Genomic DNA, 24,357 nt, shown 5'->3' with positions numbered 1-24,357 from the left:
CCAGTGCAGACTCCCACCTCCACCCCCTCCCACAGACTGTCCCAATGCAGGCTTCACCTCCACCCCCTCCTGCAGACACTGCCCCAATGCAGACTCCCACCTCCACCCCTCCCACAGACTGTCCCAATGCAGGCTTCACCTCCACCCCCTCCTGCAGACACTGCCCCAATGCAGACTCCCACCTCCACCCCCTCCCACAGACTGTCCCAATGCAGGCTTCACCTCCACCCCCTCCTGCAGACACTGCCCCAATGCAGACTCCCACCTCCACCCCCTCCCACAGACTGTCCCAATGCAGGCTTCACCTCCACCCCCTCCTGCAGACACTGCCCCAATGCAGACTCCCACCGCTACCTCCTCCCACAGACTCTCCCAGTGCAGACTCCCACCTCCACCCGCTCCCACAGACTGTCCCAATGCAGGCTTCACCTCCACCCCCTCCTGCAGACACTATCCCAGTGCAGACTCCCACCTCCACCCCCTCCCACAGACTCTCCCAATGCTGGCTTCACCTCCACCTTCTCCTACAGACACCGCCCCAAATGCTGACTTCACTCCACCTTCTCCCAGGGTTGGAAGCTGGACTAAGTCTGTAAAACTGACAGTACTCGTTGGTTCCCTGTTCTAATCCTATCTAGCCCCCCAGCCTCATCCTGGTCCTGCCCCCAGCATGGGTTTGCTTAGCAGGCCACCCTCAGCCCTTCCTCATACCTCCAGCCATGCAGGGAAAGGGGATTCTGGTAAAACAAAGATGGTGAGAAACAGACCACCCAACCTTTCCTGGCAGAGTTCTAAGATTCACCTGCTCCTGCTGCTCCCCAAACCAGGGAAGGTGGGAGTGGCAGGCATCCTGAATGTCAGGTGGCATGGGTAGTGGGTCCTGGACCAGCCGATCCTAATTCCCCTTCCTTAGTCAGGCCTCCTTTGATGTTCTTCCAGGCTATCTCCTTGGAGCTGGGTGGGAGAGGGTTGACATTGATGTTCACATGGGAGATGCTAGAAGTCACTATCACATGTTCATTGTGTTTGTGCCCAGTGGCTCCAGAGGATTGAAGAAACAGAGTCAGCTCTACAGCGGAAAATGGTAGATCTGGAGAGCGAGAAGGTCAGTGGAATCTCCTTGAGTGCCCCTGAAGCCCATGCCACCAGGTCTGCATGCCACCAGGTCTGAATTCCTGAGACCAAGGCCTGGCTCTCTGTGTTTCAGGAGCTGTTCAGCAAGCAGAAAGGCTACCTGGATGAGGAGTTGGACTACAGGAAGCAGGCATTGGACCAAGCCCACAAGGTGAGCGAGCAGACATCTGCCTTCCTACCCACCCCAGTGAACATCTCAAAGACCTGTGTGGCCAGACTCAAAACTTTTAGGAGGCACCAAGACTCAGTGTGGGGTCCCTCGCTGCCTTTCTCAGTCTGACTTCTGAGGACATGTTACTGCCCATTCAGAAAACACTTCAAGACTGTAAGCAGACGAGGACTCACATGGATACAGGCATTTAGGCACATTGAGAACTAACATAGATACATTAAATTAGTTGATAGGACAATTGATAAGCATATCATGCATTTAGGATTTAACTGGAGACAACTTTTGTTTTAAAAAGCTGGTGCTCAGGATCTGGGTCTGACCCTCACTGACAGTTGTTGCCTGACATGCCTGAGGCTCTGGGTTCCCTCCCCAGCCCCAAACGAACAGTGAAAGAGTGCCTTCTGATTTCCCTAAAGTTCCCTTTTGTCTGAGCAGCTGCTGAGGCAAAAACATAAGCACATTATGGTACCAGGACATCAGCAGGAGTCCTGGCTGGTGTTTGACCCCAGCTCTTCTAGGGTGCCTGCTAGATAGGAAGTAAGGTGTTTGTGACACTCCAGGACCTTTCCCCAGAGACCACTGGACACACTTCCTCCCCAGTAGAAACTCTGCTAAGTAGAAGCAAGGCTGCCTACCCTGGAGAGGGTGGGCTGATGCCTGTCTCCTGTCCCCAGCACATCCTGGAGCTGGAAGCCATGTTGTATGATGCCCTGCAGCAGGAAGCCGGGGCCAAAGTGGCTGAGCTGCTGTCAGAAGAAGAGCGTGAGAAGCTCAAGGTGGCGGTGGAGCAGTGGAAGCGTCAGGTCATGAGTGAGCTGCGGGAGCGTGACGCACAGATCCTGAGGGAACGCATGGAGCTGCTGCAGATTGCGCAGCAGGTGCTGATGGCGGGATGGGAATAGAAGGTCGGATGGGCTTCCCAAGACCTAGCTCTTTGGGGGGCACGCGTCCAAAGAGATGACCACCCCCTTTCATACTCAGTCCATGTCCCTCCCTAACTAGCTCCTAGTCTAGCAGTTGTGTGGTAGTTCTCCATGGACTCCTGGCTTCCAGGTCTCCTACAGGACACTGTCCCCTGCTGGCAAGAGCGTTGTCTGTGGGCAGCAGCTAACCAACCATTACCCAGCCCCATTGAGTCACAGCTTCTGCCTGTGGGGTTGGCCTGAAAGCAGCTTCTATGGACATAACTCATGTCAGATAATCCTAAGCATGAAAAGGCTCAGATGCAGATTTAGATAAGCTACTAGACCAGTTGCCGCCTTTCCATGACGGTCAGTAGGCCATCGGACAGGACTTACCAACCACTAGGATGTGCCTGTACTCCTTTACTCTTGGGCCCACTAGGGCCACTTTGGGCTCCAGGTTAGTCAGGGTTAGGAAGGTCACCCCTGTCTCTCTTGTTCCATCAATGGGCTGTCATTGGCACTCAGCGGCTTCCAAGTCCCCAGGCCTCAGCTGCAGAAGGGCAGTTCTTCTAGTTGGTAGCTCTGCCTATTGGTTGCCTGTTGCTCTGTATAGTGCCCTGGGGAGGATGTAGGCCAATTCCTTGCTCTTCCACTTAAACGCTACAGTTTCTGACCCGACCAAGTCAGAGGACGTTGGTCCCATCAAAGGAGAAGTGGGGAAGGACCCTCATTCTGTTTGAAGAGAAGTGCTGAGCTGGGGACCACAAAGTGACTTAGGGCTGCACCAACACAGTAGCTGCTTTGTGGGCTATTGTCCCCAAATAGGCGAGGGGAAATCTCGGTCCTTTTATAGCTGGTACTCCAATCCTCTGATTACTGAATATCTCCCTCCTTTTAATGTTGCAGAGAATAAAAGAGCTAGAAGAAAGAATAGAGACCCAGAAGAGACAAATAAAGGAGCTGGAAGAAAAGGTAAAACAAATGGGAGGGTGCAGCTGGAGGGCGGGGTTGGGGGTTGGGCTTTCCTGGCATCTACAAGTCAGGTCTTGCCGTTGCGCCCCGGCCTGCATGGTAGCACATGCAAAGCAGAGAGGACACGAACAGAAAGGGTGTCCACTGGGCAGGAGCTGTGGGGACACTGGACCAGAGCCAGGAGCCCTCACACAGCCTAGCCCGGTAGCCTTTGCACCGCCTCGGTTTCCCCTCTGGATCCATACGCTGGACTAGTGACCTAGAGTCCTTTTCCATGCTGGTGCCGTGGGTGGTGCAGATGCGTTTAGCTCTCCAGGTTCGTCATGCTTGGCTGTCTGAAGATCAGGTTCCTGAAAGATAGGCCATGCTCCCCAAAAGCTGCTCTCAGGGCATGGGGACCTTTTGCCCATGATCCCCAGGTAGTATCTCCAGAGCCAGATATGCTAGGGTGCCTGCTCAGGTGCTTTCTCTGCACCCTGCCTCTGCAGCCTGGGGTGCAGGGCCTCTGTCCACTGGTATCAGCAGACTCAGTGCTCCCCATGCCAAGGTGAAGAGCATGTGCCTGGAGACCCCTGTCCGCTGAGGGATGCTGTGCTTTCTTTCCTGTATCCTGTGTGGTTGGGGTTAGTTCCCATGTTTCTGAAGTCAGGTGCCTTTCCTGAGTCCTATGCTTGTCCCTACCAATGGATAGATCTCATCAAAGTGACAAGATGCAGAAAGTGGCCAGTGGGACCCACCTGCCTGCCTTGTTCCTTCTGGGGAGAACAGGAGGCAGGGCTTGGGCAGTATAACCTCTAGACCACCTCCTCCCCAGCCTCAGCCACGGCCTGGAGGTGTTCTCTGCCTTCTGCTGAGCAGACTCCAGCAGCTGTCCATTTCAGCCAGCCCAGCCAGCCTTAGGGGTGACAAAGATTGCCATCTGTGGGGCATTCTGTTGCCACTATCCAGCAAACCTCACTTACATTCCTCGGTCTACCATGAAGACCCCAGAGTCAAGCAGGCATGTGATTTGAAACAGGGTCCCAACAGGGACTGCCTACAAACTCCAGGCCACATGGGCAAACACCCGACATATACACTGGGGGTACCCAGCAAGGCCAGGAGGGGGCCCAGTCTTATTGTTCACCTGAGTTTCTAACACTGTAATTCTGACCTGACGGTCTGAGGACATTAATCCCACCAAAGGTGGAGCCCAGGGGAAAGACCTCCACTCTTTAGAGAGGAGCAGCAAACTGGGGACTACTAGGGGCTCATGGCTAGCTACTGTGTGGGCTACTTGCCTGTCAAATGAATGCAAACCTTAAGGTGGCGAAGTCTTCCCCAGACTGTATGTTTGTTTCATTTTGTATCTTAACCCAAGGGCTTATGTTTGAATTAACACTAAAGCAACGTTAAGTTTGGTGTCTGGGCTTTCTAATTTCGTTTAATGGCTGAATGTAATTGCTTAGTTTTTCTCCCAAGTTTGCCTGCCCCTCACCCCCAACCCAACCAATACTTCAAGTCAAGTCTATTCAGGCTGCACCAGAACTAGGGCACTTGTATGTGCTGGATACTGCTCCTGTTCCACTGTTATCCTCGGCTCAGTGACTCTCCATAGATCCTGGCCCTGGGAAGCTTGTTGTGCTGGGGCAGGGGAGCGGGTGTGGATCCCACAGCTAAGCCTTAAATGGTGACTAGTTCCCTAATGTTATTTGGGGTAGCATTGTCACCCTAAGCTTAGGATTCTCACAAAGCCCCTTCAATGTGTCCTGTCCTTGCCTGCTCCTCCCAGCTGGCCACGGTCCCTCTCTGTCTATGATCATGGCTCGTTTCTTTACAGACACGCTACAACTCTTATTTTTCTTTCTCTCTCCTTGTGTTTCTCCATCCTCCCCTTTCCTTTTCAGTTTTTATTTTTGTTCTTGTTTTTCTCCCTAGCCTTCATTCTCTGGTCATAGCTGTTCTTGGCCCGCTGCACTGGTGAGTACGTCAGTGGTTGCTTTTCATGGTGTTGGTCCTGCTGCTTTTTCTGGGAGACACTAGTGGTCCCTGCCTCCCAGCAGCTGCCTGCTTGCCCTCAGAGAATCAGAAAGGCCCCTCCTGGATCTTCCAGAAGTCTCCTTGAAAAGCTACCCCCTGTCAGAAACAAGAAGCCCTTCTCCAGGCATTGGGTCCACAAGAGCATGTCCATGATTAGCTCCTACTGCAGAAGTCAGTATCCACTAGGCAGCAGAAGGTGACTTTATGAGTTTTCTGTGTCCTCCGTAGCTCAGGCTCCATGTCCCCAAGTTATAGGCTCACCTGCAATCACGGCAGTGGTACTAATGTGTAGAGCCGCTGCTCTGTTTGCACACAAAGGTCATATGCCACGCTTGGTCACTACTTTGTGCTCAGAGACGAGGACACTGGGGACGTGACCACACAGCTGGTCTCAGGCCTCTGGCTCTGCTATCTAGAGAGTAAAGAGAGATCTTTTTCAGGGGGCCAGCAGTTGTATCCCTCTTCATCCCCTGAGTCTCATGCTTGTGTCTTTCTTCTAGCCCTCTGCAAAAGTGGACCTTTGTCCTCTAACAGGACCAGAGAGCAGCAGGTGCCAGAGAAAGCATGGGAAATTGAATCTCAACACTGAAGACTCTGGAGGGTTTGGGATCTGTTCCCAGCCCTGTGGGGGATGAGGCTAAAAGCACTGTGAGCTGCAGTCATTGTCCACTTGGGGTGAGCCAGGACTAGAACTTGTCTTGCTGACTAGTGCTTCTCTAGGAGAGGCCTAGCCTTGGCTACCGAGTCCTGGTGACCTTCAGCCCAGAGAGGAGGCTTTATCCCAATCACAGCGATATGTAGTGTTCCCTGCCATGCAGGGGTGAGAACTGCTCCTGTGCTGGAGCCCACACCGGACACACCCCCTTGTCCCCAGAGTGACCATCAATACCCTTGGAAGAAGATCTCAGAACTGCCCAGACTTGCCCTCCAAGGGCAAGACGAAGGCTGTGGTCACAGTGGTGACCTAGGAGGATTCCCTGTGGCATCCTGCATGTCACACTGAAGTCACTCACGGTGGTCCTGAACGCTTGCTGATGGACAGATCCACGCCCAACCTTGTTCTGTTACGTTGGTGTCTCTGTGAGGACAGATGAGAGTTATGACCCCCACTCACACACACACACACACACACACACACACACACTCACACACACACACACACTGGCTTCCTACACTACCCTGAGACACAATGGCTAGACTCCTGTCCCCGTCTGCTGGCCAGGAGCACAGTGGGAAGACCAGAGGAGAGGCCAGGGGGCATGCAAGATGAGTATGCAGAGGCCTGGCCCTGCAGAATGTGGATCAAAGCACAGCCCAGACATAGTGGAGGCCTGGTCCTCCCGTCCTGGAAGACCCTCAGCCGGTGGGCCTAGCCTGAGAGCTGCAAGCAGCAAGGGCAGATGGTGAGGGTAGCTGAAGAAGGCCTCGTCCAGAGCCTGTGCACACAAGAAGCAGGCCCGGGAGAGAAGGTGAAGATACGATGCACCCAGCGGTCTATGAACCTCAGAAGGCAGCCACGGCACAATGACCTGCAGGTAGGTGGCAACAGTTATCCACTGGGGACAGCCCTCCTTCCCACACTGTTTAGCAGCCTGTTAGTTTTGCCTGATTGGATGTGCCCTTTGAGATGTGAATGAGGTCTCCGCTGCCAGAGGAGCCTGGAGTGGCTGAGGGCCATTGTGTAATGGACTGGGGGCTTACTGTATCCATTTCCGGGAGTGGCCCACGGTTGTAGGATCCTCACCGTCCCTGCCCATGCTAACTCAGATGCCAGCGCCCTCTGAGAAGCACCTGAGCTGCCTTGGCTAATGCACTCCAGCCCTGCCCAGGTGCCCGCAGAACTTCCAAGGCAGAAGCTTCCTCTCCCATCTGTGGACCCATCTGTGGCTGGACCCCACACATAGTGGGAACTTCCCTCCCCAGGGCAGTGATGTCCCCAAAGCTCAAATGGACACAGGGCACCTTCTTCCCCATCCCTATGGACAGGAAGCTCTTCCCCAAGACACAGGTGCTCCATCCTGCCCAGTCCCCATAGAAGATGGCAGAGCAGCTGCACTGTGGGTTAGAACTTGGCATCCACTACACACATAACATGGATGATCCCAGGGCCTGGGGCATTGAAGGAAAACTCTCTACCCCTGAGAGCTATATCCCTAACCTTCTTTTTTAGTGTTTATTTTCAAACAGTGTCTCATTGAGCTGTCCAGAACTCATTCTATACCCCAGGGGTTAACATGGTGATCTTGCTGACTCAGCCTTCTGAATAACTGGAATGACAGCCCTGGCTGTACTGTGTTTTGAACAGATACCCATGACAGGATGATCCTGTGGCAAATCAAAAGAGTTTGGTCCCCTCTGGGTTGCATCAAGCAAGATGCTTGTGGGGAAGAGATGACTGAGAACAGGTTTCCCAGAGACACTCTGGGGCTCTTTGGGAACTGGGCAGGCACTGCCTGGGTGTGTGTATCTCTTGGGACAAAGAGGCCTGCCGCAGCAGATTTCAGCTCCCTCTGAGGGATGAAGCTTGCCTAGCTTAGGGAAGGGCCCAGGCCCAGGTCCTCATACCCAGGGCTACCTACAGGCTGCAGTGAGGTATTTGGCTCTGGAATGGCCTGTTCAACAGAGACATCCCACCGCCTAGGACTGTATAGTGGTTTCCTTGTAAGGAGACGTGGTGAGGTTACCTGACCTGCCACTGATGGAGCAGAGCCCCAGGGAACATGGTGGAACCTATTGCTGAGCATGGGGGGGGGGCAGGAAGTAAGGAGGCAGGGATGGGAGCTGTGGACACATCACATGTGGAGACCAGCACATGCCCCAGAGTGGTAGAGGCTAGCTCTCTTTCCACCTGCAGCAAGAGAGAAACGCTGTATGGCTGATGAGTGCTTTCTCCTGCGCATGTGCCCCTCCTCCTCCTCCTCCTGAGCGCCCACCTCATCAGGCTCAGCACCTGTGTGTTGGCCTTGTGCCCATCTCTCCCACGTCTCTCCACTCTGGGAGACCCTGTAGGCTGGGCCCTCTACGCTGAGCCGCTCTTCCACAGCAAGGATGTCTGTTGCCCAGCAAGGCTAGCATGCCCTGTGGAGAGCGAGCTGGCTGGCTGTCGTGTGGTGCAGTGAGCCACTCAGCGAGACGGTCTTGTCACCAAGCCCCTCCCTGGGGCTACGGCCATATCCCCTGGTGGGGCTGTGCAGGAGAATTCCAGGAGTCAGCCTTGTTCTAAAAAGATGCTCTTGTGTGAAAACAGCGTGAGATTGTGAGGCCCTTCGGTTCAGCAGGATGGTAGGAGAGATTTACTCATCTTTCACATCACACTCGGGTGTATGTTCTTACAAGCATGCCTTACATAATCCCCTGGCCTTCAGTGGGGCCAGACCGCCCTGTGCAGGACAGTGTGTGGTCTCTGTGGCCTCTAGTGTCTATAGACACAGTCAGAAAGCTGACGCATAGGCTTGCTCTGGAAGGGAGCAGTAGGTGGCCTGGCTCAGCGCTACAGAAAATGCCAACATGAGCCACACGGGGGCGCTCCGACAAGCAAACCCTGCACGACTAAGCAACAGGCTGCCAGGGTTCAGGCCCCTGCTGTGTGCCTTTTGTACCCGACCCCACCCTGTCACTGTGGTGTTTTTCCTCTTGTTTGGCAGGAACAATCCCAGTCTCAGATCATCATGTCCCTGACCTTAACGGCTGTGGAAGCTGGGTGGAGGAGAGTAGACACAGTTCGGCTCAATGCTGGCGTCCAGTGGCAACAACCCGAAATTCCTAGAGAGGCCCCTAGGTGGCAGGTTGTGCCTGTCCCATTGGGTGCAACCCTTCCTCCACTTGTGGGCAAGTGAACCTCTAGGGTTTGCAGAGTTACTGCACCTTAAGTCTGAACAGTTCCCACATGAAGGATGTCAGAATTTCTATTGCTGTGCTAAACACCATGACTGAAAGCAACTTGGGAGGAAAGTTGCCTTTATTTCCTGTAGTCAGGGGAAGCCAGGGCAGGAGCTCAAGCAGGGCAGGAACTGGAGGCCGGAGCTGATGCAGAGGCCATGGAAGGGTGTCGTTTATTATCTCAGTTCTCCTGGCTTGCTAAGCCTTTCTTTGTTTTCCCTTCCTCCTCCTTTTTAAAAAAAAATGTGTATGTGTCTTACCTGCATATGTGTGTGTGCACAAAGTGCATGCTTGATGCTCTCAGGATGTTCGATCCCTGGAACTGTGGTAATGACGGTTGTGAGCCACCGAGTGGGCGCTGGAAGTCTCGGTCCTCTGGAAGAGCAGCCAGTGTCTTAACCACTGAGCCACCCGTCCAGCTCTCAACCTGGTATACCCTAGGACACCTGCCTCGGGGCGGAACCATCCACAATGATCTGGGCCCTCCCACCTCCTTCACTGATTAAGAAATGCCCCACAGGCTTGCCTATAGGCCAGTCTGAAGCAAGCTTTTTCTCAGTTGTGATTCCCTCTACTCAAATAACTCTGGCTTGTGGAAAGCTAACAACAACAACAAAAAAAAAACAGAACCAGAATGGAGGGAAAACAGGGCGATGTGAGGAGTTCTGGGGCATAGGCAGGGCTGGTCCCCTCACAGGTGCCTCTCCCTATCTGGACATCAGTAGCCATAGGCAGTGCATTAGTTATGTTTGTGTTGCTGTGACCAAAATAACCCCATGGAACAGCTTCGAGATTTCAGAGGGCTCAGTCCTTCGTGGCTGACTCTGGGTCTCTGGGACTGTGATGAGGCCTACATCCTGATGGCAGAGCTACTCGTCTCAGAACACACAGGAAGCGATGGGGGGGGGCAAAGGGGAACAGGGACAAGACACTTCCAAGGGCCCATCCCCTATGGCCTTCTTCCTCCAGCTAGGACCCACCTCCTGAAGGTTCTAGACCCTCTCAAAATAGTGCCACCAACCAGGTGTGATGGCATAGACCTGTAATCCCAGCACTTAGGAGGCTGAGGCAGGAGAAACATTAAGTTTCAGCTTAGCTTGGGCAACATAGTGACACTGTATTTCAAAACAAACCACCACCACCAACAACAACAACCAAAAAGATTGCTACTAGCTAGTGACCTAGCATGACTGACCACACGAGTCTGTGGGGATATTCTGTGTCCAAACTACAGCTATCAGTGCCCCTTTCCCCCAAAAGCATTTTGTGAGTCCGGGCTCGACTCAGACCATCTCCTGCTCCCTGGACGCTGAAGTCAGAGTGGTCACGGTGGAGGGAAGGAAGGTGAGAACTTGTGAGTACCCCTTAGCTTGGGTAGCCACAAAACAGCCCAGGAGCCAGAGCCAGAGGTTCTCTGAAGCTGGCTGCATGAGCTGCATATTATACAATAAAAGGAACCAGCAGTCTTGGAGCAGGGACTGATTCCCAGTGTGGTACGGGGGCAAATGAACATTCCCCTCGTTCCCCCTGATCAGAGAGAGCGGATGCTCAGATACAACCAGTAAGGAAAGGTTCACGGAACTGCAGTCTGATATTGTATCAGAGGTGCTAGCCCTGGAGGTTCAACAAGGGACAGTCACCACAGGCCTGCACTTCCGGGGGGCAGCAACAAACAGCAACCTACCCAGCAGCCCCCAGAGCCCCACGGGCCAGAGAGGGAAGATGATCGGAGCCCTGACTCCTGAGGCTCCAAGGGAGGAAGCCAGGCGCTGGCTGTGGGTGTTAGCACCATGCCGGCCCCTACCTGAGTCCTCCCATGGTTGTCAGTCTCCAGCCTATGCTGTAATCTCAGCTCCTGGCACAGGAAAACCCGTGGCCCCTATTACCTGAAGACTACAAAGCCAAGGTCTGTGTCTGTTTCTGTCCCAGATGCCGCTCTGGGAACTGCTGGTTGATGTGTGTCTGGCCCAGTAAAGGCAGTGGCAGAATGTCACCTGCTTTCTGACTGAACACCAATCACCATTCACTCCAGTGAGATTTCAAAAAGCTCTTATTTTGAAATGATTTTTAGATATAAAACAGCAAAAATAGCCGTAGAGAGGTTTTGTTGCTTTAACTTTTAAATTACATGTGTATGTAGGCACACATGTGCGTGTGTGCTCTTCATGCTGTGGCACTGTATGGAGGTCACAGGTCAACTTGCAAGCTAATGCTGCCTCCAGTCATATGAGCATGAGTTAGGAAGTGAACTCAGGTCATCAGGCTCGGCAGCGAGTGCCCTTCCCTGCTGAGCCATCTCACCCACGGTTTCTGTCTGTCTTTCTATGCATGTCAGGCTGCTCTTGAACTCACTGTCCTCTTGCCTCTGCCTTCCAAGTGCTGGGATAGCAGCTGTTTGTTATGGCATCTGGCTGTGGGAGTCTCCGTGTGCCCTTTCCCTGGCTTCTCCTGATGTTAATATCATGCACAATAATCTTGAGGCGTGTTCCAAACAGCCAGTCCCCAGACCTGACTCAAGCTTTGACAGTTTTCCTCTGGCAAAAGATGTTCCGTTCCTGGGTCCCGGGCTCTATCAGTCATTGTATCTCTCCACTCAAAGGTATCAGTTCCCAGTGTTCCCTTGTCATTTCTGACATGACATGCTCATATTAACATGTGGGTTATTTTGTGGTGTCCTCCGTCTGATGTGCCTTGTGCTTTCTCATGGTTAGCTTGGGGTGAGACACTGCACAGTGAGAACCCTCATGCGCCCAACAGGGGGCCCAGAGGCCAGCATGATGAATCGTGTGCTCCCTGAAGTGGGAGCCCTGGGTGATATTTGCAAACAGTGAGAAGAGACACTGACACAGTACAAATCTGCTTTTTCTCCCCCAAACTCCTGCTCACCTGACAGCGAGTTTTTCCATGTTCTTATGGGAACGTTGTGTCTCATTGATTCTGCAAGCTCCAGGCCAATCATATCATTTCTTGAACCTCAAGTATTCTTTCAGATTGACACTTGTCCTGTCTCCATATCCCTTCCTTCCTTATACACTTCCTGTTACCATGAAGGGCTCCAGGCTCATCTTGTATTGTCCCTGTGCTAGGCCTGAGACCCACCCCTTCTCCAAGGAGTGCTGGGCCCCTGCCTGTGAATCTGGCTAAGAAACCAGGATGTCTAGGTCTGGATGTGCTTGCTGCTGGGGTAGCTTCATTCTCCAGCTTCTCTTGGGCAGAGCATGTGTCTAAGTCACTGTTCTGTTGCTGTGAAGAGACACATGACCAAGGCAACTCTTAGAAAAGAAAGCATTGAGGGCTTGCTTACAGTTTCAGAGGTTTAGCCCATTGTCATCACAGCAGGGATCATGTATGCTAAACTGTGCGTTTACCTATCCACTACATCTATCCGTCAGTTAGTTATCTGTCACTTTTGTCTCCACCCATTTCATAGCCCTCGGTTGTTACCTAGCTCCTTCCATCTCTCCATCTATCATCCATCAGTTGCTATTGTAACACCACGAGTTCGTAACTACAGCCCCAGGTTCAGACCAACGATGCCAGATTTGCTCTAACCTCGCTCTTCCTGTTCCCAGCCTCTTGCTCTGACAATGGCAGGGCGCCTGGCTCTTATATCCACAATGCCCTTGTTTACAGTTCAGTTCTGGCATATCTGAAGTCGTCTCAGAGTCACTAAGACAGAGCTTCACTACTTAGAATGCAGCACGTGTTTTGTTCTGGTAGTCCATGGTCTTACAGTGTCCAGGCGAAATGTTTTTCTCCGAAATAACTATCTTGTCAGGGTTACTGTCGCTTTGATGAAACACCGTGACTAAAGCAACCTGGGGAGGAAAGAATTTGGCTCACATTTCCACACCATCACAGGATGTCAGGACAAGAACTCAAGCAGGGCGGGAGCCTGAACGCAAGCGCTGCGGAGGCCATGGAGGAGCGCTGGCTACTGGCTTCCTCCTCAAGGCTGCTTAGCTTTCTTATGGAACCTAGGAATCCCAGCAATAGCACCACTCACCGCGGGCTGGGCCATACCCATGGATCACTAAGAAAATGCCCTACAGTCTTAGGCTATAAGGCGTTTCCTCAACTGAGGCTCCCTCCTCTCTGATGACTCTAGCTTGTGTCAAGGTGATATAAGACAAGGTAGCACAATAGCCTGGGAGTCCTCTCTCGTCCCTCTCCAGGGCAGTTACGCTTTGTTTCTCACATCTGAGGTCCTGTGTCACAGCCTGTACTCTCTTCACCCCACACTCTGACTTTTAAAAACTTTACATGTAATAGTGTTTACTGCTTATGATGTACAGTAAGTGTTCTCTGGGGTTTGACACATGCATGACACAGAGTTTACCACCATCTTGGCAGATCCCCTCCTTAACCCTTTGCTATTGAGCCCCTCAGTCCATCCTGGTGTCCCTGGTCTGTTTCCTCCCTTCAGTTTTGCCATTTCAAGTGATACAAATAGGGTCACATTGGAATCTGGCTCTCCTCTGCATTGCTTTGTGACTGACCAGTGCATCCCTTTCTACTCGGAAGCATCTCCAGCTTAAGGGCATCAGGGTGACTTCTGCTCTGGGGCAATTATGAGCAGAGCTGCCGGAGCACTTGTGTGCAGGTTTCAAAGGGTAGAAGCCTTCATTCTTCTTAGGTCAATACCCATGGTGGGGCTGATGCATTTAATTTTACAGGAAACAGCTCAATGCTGCTGTGCACTGCAGCTCGTGTTCCCACTGGCAATGCAGGACAGCACCCTGCTACTCTGTGGGCCTTTGCCTGGTTGGTTTTGCAGTATCTTATTTTGGTTGTAGTTTGCATTTTTTTGAATGAAGAACAGTGTTGAGTGTTGAATTTCTGTCCATGTATTTTCTTTGGCAACATTCCCCTTCCTATTATTTCAGCCATTTTTGAAATGGGTTGTTGTGCTCTCCTAATGTACTGTTTTAAGAGTTTTTTTTTCCATGTAGTCTAGACACATTTGTTTATCAGATATACATATAAAATTCAAAAGCATTTCCTCATGACTTTTTTAATTAATTAATTAATTAATTAAAATTTTAAATAGCTTGTTTTACCTGTCAATCCCAGTTCCCTCTTCTTCCCCTCCTCCCGCACCCCCCCACCATACCCCCCCCCATCCTCCCACCCTATTGCCAATTCCTTCCGCATAGGGGATATCTAGAGTCTATCATTTCGTTCAGGGTAGGGTCCAGGCACTTCCCTAAGAGTCCAGGCAGAGAGAGCATCCCTCTTTGTGTTATGGACACACGATGTCTGTTAGTACTCCAGGGATAAACACTGATCCACTGCTCAGGACCCCATAGGTAGCCCAGGCCTCCTCACTGACTCTCACATTCAGGGGGTCTGGATCGGTCCCATGCTGGCCTCCCAGCTGTCGGTCTGGGGTCCAAAAGCTCTCCCCTGTTCGGATCAGCTGTCTCTGCTGGTTTTGCCAGCCCATTCTTTGCCAATTTGCTCTTCGCTCCTCTCTCTCTGTCGCTGGATTCCTTGGGTTCTGTTCAGTATTTGACTTGGTGTTTGCCACTGCTTCCATCAGTCACTGGATGAAGGCTCCAGGATGGTTATAGACATCAAGTTCACTATCAGGAATAGGCATTCGGGGTGGTCTCAACACTATTGCTTAACTTGCCAATTGGTGTCATCCATTTAGATCACTAGAGGTCACAATGGTGCCTGATCTGTCTTTTAACCCATGATTCCCTCTTCCCCCTATTCTACCCCCCCCAGTCGACCTTCCTGTTCCTCCAAGTCCTACTCTCCCACTTCTCCCCCTCTCTATTTCCCAGGTCCCCCTCCCCCCACCCCTCGCCGTGTTCCCCATCTGTTCAGAGGATCTTGCCTCATTTCTCTTCTCTTGGGTACCATGTATATCTTTTAGGTTCTTTCCTGTTTCCCAGACTCTCTGTTAGTGGAAGTGCAGACTGGTACTCTCCTAATCCATGTTTAAAATCCATATATGAGTGAGTACATACCATGGTTGTCTTTTTGTGACTGGGTTACCTCACTCAGGATGGTTTCTTCCAGTGCTATCCATTTACCTGCGAATTTCAAGATTCCATTGTTTTTTTCTGCTGAGTAATACTCCATTGTGTAAATGTACCACATTTTCTCTATCCACTGTTCAGTTGAGGGGCATCTAGGTTGCTTCCAGGTTCTGGCTATTACAAATAATGCTGCTATGAACATAGTGGAGCAGATGCCCTTGTTGTATGAATTTGCCTCCTTTGGATATATGCCTAAGAGTGGAATTGCTGGGTCTTGTGGTAAATTGATTCCCATTTTCCTGAGGAATCTCCATACTGCTTTCCAAAGTGGCTGTACAAGTTGGCACTCCCACCAGCAGTGTAGGAGTGTTCCCCTCTCTCCACATCCTCTCCAGCATAAATTGTCTTCGGTGTTTTTGATTTTAGCTATTCTGACAGGAGTAAGATGGTATCTCAGAGTTGTTTTGATTTGCATTTCCCTGATGGCTAAGGATGTTGAGCACTTTCTTAAGTGTCTCTTGGCCATTTTAGCCTCCTCTATTGAGAATTCTGTGTTTAGTTCTGTACCCCACCTTTTGATTGGATCCTTTGGTGTTTTGGAGACTTGCTTCTTAAGTTCTTTGTAAATTTTGGAGATTAGCCCTCTGTCAGATGTGGGGTCAGTGAATATCTTTTCCCATTCTTTGGACTTCAATGCAACCCCTATCAAAATTCCAGCACAATTCTTCACAGACCTGGAAAGAACATTAATCAACTTTATATGGAAAAACAAAAGGCCCAGGATAGCCAAAACAACCCTATACAATAAAGGAACTTCAGGAGGCATCATCATACCTGATTTCAAGCTCTATCATAGAGCTATCGTCCTGAAAACAGCTTGGTACTGGCACAAAAATAGGCAGGTAGACCAATGGAACTGAATTGAAAACCCTGATTTTAACCCACACACCTATGAACACTTGATTTTTTGACAAAGTAGCTAAAACTATACAATGGAAAAAAGAAATCATCCTCATGACTTTTTTTTTTAACAAGACTTTATTGCGAGATGGCTCATTCGATAAAATGCTTGCCATGCAAACAGGAGGACTTGAGCTTGATTCCCAGAATCCACATTTTAAAAAAAAGCCAAGCATTGTGGTGCATTTTTGTAACCACAGCACTGTGGGGACAGAGACAGTTGGACCCCTGGAATCACAGCCTGGCCAGTCCAGCATACTTGGCAAGTTTCAGGTCAATGAAAAGCTCATCTGGAAAACAGACGTGGATGGCGCCTGAGGAATGACAGCTGAGGTTGCTTTCTGATCTTCCTCACACACATGCACATCCATGTAAATATGCATCTGTACGCATACACCTGTTTGTACATGTGCGCACACAAGTAAGAGTTGCTGTGAAGTCCAGGCACTCATTGCGTAGCCCAGGCTAGCCTCGGACTCACCACATTCCTCTGGCCTCCTGTGCTGATGTCACGGGTGTTAGCCACCATGAACACTTCCAGTCCTTTGCTTCTCTTGAGTCTCTTGGGAGCACGTGATATAGAGCTTGTAATTTTGATGAAGTCTAACTTTCCAACTGGGGTCAAGCAAACCGCTCAGCGGGTAAAGTACTTAATGTGCAAACGGGAGTGAATGAAAAGAAAACACTAAAACACGACTGTTCCTAGTTACGGTGGAGGAGGTCTACTTTAGATGCACTATGCGAGAGCATAGGTAGAGGCAGGGACAGGGACATCTAGGAGAATCCAGGGTGGTTATGACCAGACTGAGCTGTGCCATGTGGGGAGAGGGGAGAGGGGAGAGGGGAAGGGAGGGGAGAGAGGGGAACCAGGTGTAGTAGCCAGGAGGCCCAAATGTACACAGAGACAGAAAGAGTGTGTAACAAAATGGTTGTATTCTATAGGGAAGACCAGCCCAATCCCCTGGGCTGGAGAGCTCAGGGTAGGGGGCAGGGCACGCCAGCTAGGAGGGCCCTGTAACAGGCAGAGACTGAGAGATGCAGGGACAACCTGGCCACCAGGTCTGCTTTGATGTGTTAAATCAACTTCTGGGGGCTGGAGCAGTGGTGGCTTCCTTAACCCAGCACTAGGGAGGCAGAGACAGATGGATCTTAGAGAGTTTGAGGCCAGCCTGGTCTACAAAGCGAGTTAACAGGACAGCCAGGATTGTTACAGAGAAACCCTGTATAGGAAAACCTAAAAAACAAACAAACAAAAATGGCACCTCAACCTTTTGTCCCGGTTTGAAACATAACAGTTAGGACTGGAGTTTCCAAGCCCAGCTCCCACATAAATACTGAGTTGGTGTGACAACCTTCTTGAGGCCTCTAAAGATGGAAGTCAGAGACAGGGATCCCCAGAGCAAGCTGACTAGCTAGACTGAATCTGGGAGCCCTGGGTTCAATTAGAGACCCTTCCTCAACATATAAAGTAGACAGTGATGGAGGAGGAACCAAATGTCAACCTCTGGGCTCCTACATGTATGTACACATGTGTGTGCCTGCACACGTATAAACATGAATGTGTGTGCGCACTCACACACACACACACACACACATACACACACATTAAAAAAAGTATCAACTTTTTAGTAGTGAACTTTTTGATGTGTGGCCAAAGAAAACACTGGCTTGTTCTAAGTCACAGATGTTTTTTTCCTTGTTTCCTTCAAAATGTCCAGTTCCTTTTGTGTTGGAGGCATCATGAAGGTAGTTCAATTTTCAGGGGTGGTCTTGTCCCCTGAACCTCTAATAGAGAGCTCCTTCCCTCCCTGATTAGCCCATCTGCTTGGCTGGAATAAACCCCCGGTTGGTGATACATCCTGGTTGGAGTGCCCTACTCTGTGCCCACAGTGGGGTGCAGTCAGGATAAGGCTGCTGGTGGCATCTTCCCTGTTGGCTCAGACAAACTCCGTGGTCTCGTTTGTTCCTGGAGGTTGGGACTGGATCTCCAGGGACCACATTCCTTCCAGCTCTGGGTCTGGAAGCTCACGGAGTGTGAGATTAACTGTCAGTAGCCTCAGATTTACAGCTCCTCATGAATCCAGCCCCCGAATGCTAATGAGCAGGCTTTTCTGAGCACAGTCTCAGGCTGCCTCCAATGTGCTGTGACCCGGGCCAGCCAAAAGTGATAGTGTTCATCTTAAATACAAGGACAAACTGTTCCTCTCAGAATATACTCATAGTTCATGAGCATTGTGCAGATATAAAGTAAAACAAAATGTATATATGTAACATTCTCTCTTTTAACCCAAGGAACATATCTCCTTACTTACTTGGTATGTATCATCCAGAAATAAAAAGATGCAGTAGTTTAGCAATGGTTCCCTAGGTGTGAACACTGAGTTTGAGGCTGGCCCCTCCTAAGGCAGCTGCTATATTTGAAAAATTTCCTCCAGCCTCTCCTAAGGGGGGTCTAGTCTCTGCCTGGCTCCCGGGGCAGGCTCTTAGGCTTCCCCACCCTGCTATGGGACCTGACACACAATAGCGGCAGGATCTAATCAGTACTTGGTGTTGGGTCTTTTCCTATTTGTGACCTTTGTGGAGCCATTACATAAACCAACACCCAGCTCTGACATATGGCGCAGGCCTGGCCCTTCCCCCATAGAGCCTGGGCGAGGATTCTTCTGCTGCTAAGAAAATAGCTCTCACTGGTTCTCGGTCTTTATAAAAGACCTGGGATAAAAGACCTGGGGCGTGTAGGTTTTGCATGTCACGTTATTGTGCTAAAAGTTACCCAGAGACATCCCTAGACGTGGGTGACTCCCACCATGCAAGAATTTACCTCTCACCCCGTGATCCTACATGCGGTTTACTGTAAGCAGCACTGTTGAGGTGCTCTTGGGGAGTCGTGTGTGTGTGTGTGTGTGTGTGCACGCGCGTATGTGTGGCTTCTGGGTACCCACTGAGGACTGAAGATGCTGGGTCAAGTGACACCAATATCCAGCTCAAGGAAATACTTCAGACCCCTTTCCAATTGGTCCCCACTAAAATGCTTTTATTTATGCTCTGTCTTTTAAAATCTTTGTTTTTTTTTCTGGCAAAGACAGCTCTCTAATGTTTCTGGGTGTGTTGCACAAAATCTCAGCCCAGACTGGGACGACTGCTGGGAAATCGAAGGTATCCCCTCCCCCTTACTGCTCCTTTGTCTAATTCACTCTTTCCTCAGGAGCTTTTGCCTGGGGGACAGCTGCCGCCCATCTATAATGTGACCATCTTGGTCTGCGCAATAATGGATCCTTTCATAGCACGACTGGGAGGCCATTAATAAGAGATGTCATTGCTAGACAGGTCAGTGTCAGAAACGTGAGCAGGACACCCCCCCACACTGTCAGCTGAGTGCAGCTGCCTGCACCCAAGACAGAAGAACCCCAAGAACCAATGGGAAGCAGGTGAAAGTGCTCACACCTGCGTGTGCCTTGGAGGGATGCAGGATGCCTGCTTATGCATTTGATTATGTGTGTGCCCCTGTGTGTAAGCACCTGTGCATTTGGTTGTGTGCGTGCATACCAACCCATTGAGTTAGCTGTATCTAGTCAGCGAAGGGAGGCTGAACAATGTGCTCAGTATCCAACCAGGAGCATAGGCAGAGCCTTAAGCGGCACCGACGTTAGCCTATCTGTCCACCATGAACAAAGCCCTGGAAGCATCTAGCCTGGCCCCGCCCCAGAAATGACTCCTGGCCTTTACCCAGGGAAGGCCTCTCACTTTTAACAGCCCTCTAAGAGCTGAGGTGGGGCCCTGAGTTAGGCAGGCTGGTGCTCTGTATCTCCAGACTGAGCTCACAGGGTAGGAGGGGGAACTGTGATGCTCCTAGTCATGTCACTCAGCTGGCCCTGCTCTCCAGAACTCAGGAGCTATGGCACTGGGACTCTGGCTCCAAGCCTTTAGATGAGAGTACTGTGCACCCTGGTGTGTTAGAGTAAGCCTAGGACACAACACCATTTCCACAGCGCAAATCACCCTTCCTGCCCGGTGTGGGGCCCAGAGGGGTGTTCTTTGGGTTCTAGTGGATTTGGGCTGCACCCATCAGAGCCCTGGCTCTCTGGGCTCGACACCAGCCTTTTGCTGCCTCTGTCTGCAGAGGATCTGGAGTCTCCTGTAAACAAAGAGGACAGGAGGACTCAGCGGCTGCTCCTAAGGCCTGAAGGATCACAAAGCAACTGAGAAACCCCAGGCAGAAAACAGCGGTGGCTGCGAAGGTTCTGGGATGTTGGACTGCATGCACACCTTCCTCCCAGGCATGGAAGGGCAGTGTGCAGAGACCCTTGTGTGCCCTCTTTCACGAGTCTCTGGTTCAAAGTCTTTAGGCACGATCACAGTGTAGCCTGTAGTGCTGAAGTGAGCCCAGGGCATAGCACGACGCAGGAAGCACAGATCCCTCTTCCTGCCTGGTGCGTGGCTCTCTGTCTACCTCCAGCCTCTTCCTGCCTGGTGCTGGGCTTTCCTGTCTACCTCCAGCCTCTTCCTGCCTGGTGCTGGGCTTTCCTGTCTACCTCCAGCCTCTTCCTGCCTGGTGCGTGGCTCTCTGTCTACCTCCAGCCTCTTCCTGCCTGGTGCTGGGCTTTCCTGTCTACCTCCAGCCTCTGCTTGCCTCCTTGCCTTGGTGCCTGGGGTGCAGCACTCTGTAGCAGCAACCCGCCCTCTCTCTGTCTCATGCAGGGCCTCCCCTGGAGGATGGGACAAAAGAGAGATCACTAGAGCCTCCCCATGGTGAGCTTTGGGTGGGAGCAATGGAAACATGAGGCCCTCTGGGTCCCAGGTTGTGGCCCAGCCTTCTCCCTGAGCCCAAGCCTTTCTTGCCTGCCCTCCCTCCGAGGGATGGTTCAAAGATGAATTCCCACCTAAACAAAGTGTCACTCGGAATCTTGAATTGGGTCCTCAAAGCACTGGGGTCCCAGAGGCAGTCACAACTGTTTCCTGGAGCTTAGCAAAGAGGACATCAGGGACCCCAAGGTGAGCCTGGTCCTCTATGGAAAACAACCCTCTGAAGATACACAGAGCAGGCTGATCACAGAGGTTGGCTCATCTGACCCCAGAGGCTGAGACACACCTCCCCAGTCTGCTGCCTTCAAGCTGGAGCTCCAGGAGGAGGGGCCGAGAGGGCTGAGCTCTGTTCCCAGTCCTGCAGTGGCAACTTAAATGCTTCAAAGGGAGAAGGAGCTTCAAAGGGAGCTTGAGCCAGGGATCAAGCTGAGCCCTGCTCAGGAGAGTCAGGGAAGTGAGTTTCAGAGCAGTGAGAGGCCTGGCCAGTGCAGGATCCGCAGCTGTGCAGGCCAGCTGGCAGATATCAAAGCAAGGAGACCTGAGACCACCCCGCCCCCCTTCCCGTTTCCAAGGCGGGGCTCTTAGGGCTTTGGAGAGCTGCCAAGGGTCGTACACACTGTTGTCAGCATCCTTGGGAAGCCCCAGAGAGTGGCCAGTATTGCAAAGCAGTCAAGTCCATTTTCTTGATCTCAGGTGAGGGGCTGGACTGACCTGAGGCTGCAGGAAGGGGGAGGCTGAGGACAGCTGGGGAACTGGTCCCTTCTGCTAGCCCAGGGGTTTAGATGGAGTGGCTGTGAGAAAGGAAAAAGATGCTAAGTCACTGTCTGATCAGGTTGTCTATTCCTTGATATTATCCCAAATTAAACCATGGGGAACGAGACTTTGGCTCCAAAATGGCCTTGTATAGCGCTTGGTTCTGTCTGGGCTGAGTGTGTTTGGCTAATGTGACTGAGCAAGCAGAGCTCATCGGGAAGATTCTGCTTTTAGCCCGTCCTCTGCTGTCTCTGGTCGATTGCTTTGGGAGCCCTGGAGCATAGTGTTTGGGGGCTGCAGGGTCCCAGCCTTCCCAGTGGGCGCCCCAGATGGGAGCTCTGTTTGTCTTTGCATTCTGACTGAGGCCTTGGGCCCCCAGCTTTTTTTCCAGCATTCCCATCTGCAGCAGTTGAGTTTGATCCAAGCTGCACTCTTGGGGACCCAGGAAGGTGTTCCTCTCCCGTGCCAACAGCTTACTGTTTCCCAACAGCTGAGAGCCTGTGGAAGTTCTCAATCCAAACACAGGCGGCAGGGCCGCTCCCTGACTCTGTTTTGACATAAATCAGCATGCTGCTTCCCCATCCATATGCCAGGGCCATTTCTTGCGCTACCCATGGCTGTTGTTTCTGCAGCTCAAGAAGCCTGAGTCCGCATGCCTGCTGGCTGAGCTCCCCATGGCAAGTGCAGGGGCGGGATCAGGGAAAACCCTGTTGTTACCATCCTCCCCTCACCCCCACCCCACTCTACCCATTTTGATTCCACAAGCTGACCCCTGGATGTGTTACCAACTCAAAGAGTATCCCCAGTCTCACTGCAACCCAGTACTGAAGTTTCATTAGCTGCTCGCTCACCAAAGAGAGGACAGGCTGTGGCCCTGGTGCTGGCCTTCTTTAAACACATCACATTGCCCTGAGGCAGGCATTGACCTCACAGTCTCTACTTCAAAGGGCATGGAGCTGGCAGGGGACTCCCAGGAGTACTCTGTACCCTCTGCAGACAGCATCTCCCCTGTGTGCTGCTCCTCCGGTTCCTCTTGCTCTCCTTTGTAAACCGCGAGCTCTTGAGGAGGTAAGCGGCAGCCTGTGCCTACAGTGGTTGCTGTGGAGTCCTTAGTATAGCTCCTGATACACCTAGATAAACACTGAATGAGAGAGAAAACCAACAAACGACTATACTCACAGTGGCTAAGGACCATGTCCTGTCTGACCACAACCTCATGGCCCACTGTGTTTCCCAGGGGCAGAGGAAGTGGAATGTTCTAGGGTCACCAAGATCACCCCCATGCTGGACAGCTCACTAGGACTCACAGGACTTGACATGTTGTCCCTCTGTGGCTGAGTCTTCATCACAGCTGTGTCACTGGACGCACAGCTTCATCCGCACAGGGGAGTGGGAAGCTCAGGCAGGGTCACAGGGCCATGAGCAAATTTCTGTGCTCTTCCCTTCCCATGAGGTTTCTGTGGAGCATACTCTCCACAGAAGGGAAACACAGCCACACTTAGGCAGCATTTCCCCTGGGGGAATCCACCTGAGATGCACAGTTCCAGGTTTTTCAGAGGTTTGCTTGTTTGGGCACCCAACCTGGTCCACTAAGTTCCAGAGGGAAGGCAGGGCCTGCTATAGTCTGATCGTTTGTGTGGTCTGAGCAGAAGTTGCATTCCCAACTCCAGGCTGTGGGCAGGAAAGTAGTAGCTTCAGCCTTCCTGACTACAGAGGCACTTGTGAGTGAGGAGTTGGGGGTCTGAGCTAGTACTGGGCCAGCAGTTGCTTGTGACACGGAAGAGCCCCAGATACCGAGACCACTCACACAAGATGGCTTTACTCTTGCTTATCCTGTGCCCTGCATGGCTCCAATCTGACTGGAATCTTTTTTTGTTTTTGTTTTTGTTTTTTGTTTTTCGAGACAGGGTTTCTCTGTGGCTTTGGAGGTTGTCCTGGAACTCGCTTGGTAGTCCAGGCTGGTCTCGAACTCACTTTTTTTTTTTTACTATTTTTTTTTTTGGTTTTTCGAGACAGGGTTTCTCTGTATGGTCTTAGAGGCTGTCCTGGAATTCGCTCTGTAGACCTTGCTGGCCTCGAACTCACAGAGATCCATCTGCCTGTGCCTCCCAAGTGCTGGGATTAAAGGCGTGCACCACCAATGCCAGGCTATATCTGACTGGAATCTTGAGCTGAAGCTGAACTAGCATCCAGAAAGGGAGTAGATGGAGGGAGGATAGTATATTTTCAGAGGCTTGCTTGGGCTTGGGGAGTGCGACAGAAGGGATCTTAGAGGACCAGATCCCTGGGACCAAAATGATGATTCTAGGTATATGTGTGTTTACCCAGTATGCATGTTATATGGATGTATTGTGTGTGGTGCAGTCACAGGTGAGAGTAAAAAAATTCAGCCATTCTAGAAACCGTGCATGTGTATGCAGATGTACACTGTGTGCCCTTATATGTATATGAATGTGCTGTATTGTATACAGATGTGCACAAATGTACAAGTATGTTCCGTGTGCTTGTGTAATATGGCACTTCCATAGATGAGGACAGAAAGCCACCCACTCTGGAAGCTGTGTGTGTGCGTGTGTGTGTGTGTGTGTGCGCGCGCGCACGTGTTTTAGCACTCATGCACCTGCAGTCACAGATGAAGGCAGAAAGCCACTCACCTGGAAACAGTGGCAATGAGTGGATTGAGTAAGCAAAAGCAGGGCAACTACCAACTCAGAGAGTGATAGAGAGAACGACCCAAGCAATTGAATGTCCTTTCTCTCTCCAACTTCGG

General features: G+C 51.4%; 1 protein-coding gene across 27 annotated transcripts in view; it reads left to right on the top strand.

Annotated features, from left to right (window-relative positions):
• Nucleotides 1-24,357, top strand: part of Jakmip3 (Janus kinase and microtubule interacting protein 3) — a 133,567-nt gene that overhangs the window by 105,675 nt on the left and 3,535 nt on the right. For 13 of the 27 annotated variants that reach the window (XM_040752226.1, XM_040752250.1, XM_040752263.1 and 10 more), the window contains 6 exons: nucleotides 1,037-1,105; nucleotides 1,208-1,285; nucleotides 1,981-2,184; nucleotides 3,118-3,183; nucleotides 5,101-5,142; nucleotides 5,703-6,737. In XM_040752226.1, coding sequence (XP_040608160.1) covers nucleotides 1,037-1,105; nucleotides 1,208-1,285; nucleotides 1,981-2,184; nucleotides 3,118-3,183; nucleotides 5,101-5,142; nucleotides 5,703-5,837 — 594 coding nt within the window. In that variant the 3' untranslated portion in view covers nucleotides 5,838-6,737. Of the gene's footprint in view, nucleotides 1-1,036; nucleotides 1,106-1,207; nucleotides 1,286-1,980; nucleotides 2,185-3,117; nucleotides 3,184-5,069; nucleotides 5,143-5,702; nucleotides 6,738-8,846; nucleotides 14,090-24,357 lie in introns of those variants that run through there. The other 14 variants (XM_040752279.1, XM_013115142.3, XM_005064262.4 and 11 more) reach the window with 4 other exon arrangements.

Source organism: Mesocricetus auratus, unplaced genomic scaffold, assembly GCF_017639785.1.
Source record: "Mesocricetus auratus isolate SY011 unplaced genomic scaffold, BCM_Maur_2.0 Super-Scaffold_4256, whole genome shotgun sequence".
NCBI lineage: Eukaryota > Metazoa > Chordata > Mammalia > Rodentia > Cricetidae > Mesocricetus > Mesocricetus auratus.
Note: the sequence above shows the minus strand (reverse complement) of the source record. Positions and strands in the feature narration are given on the sequence as shown.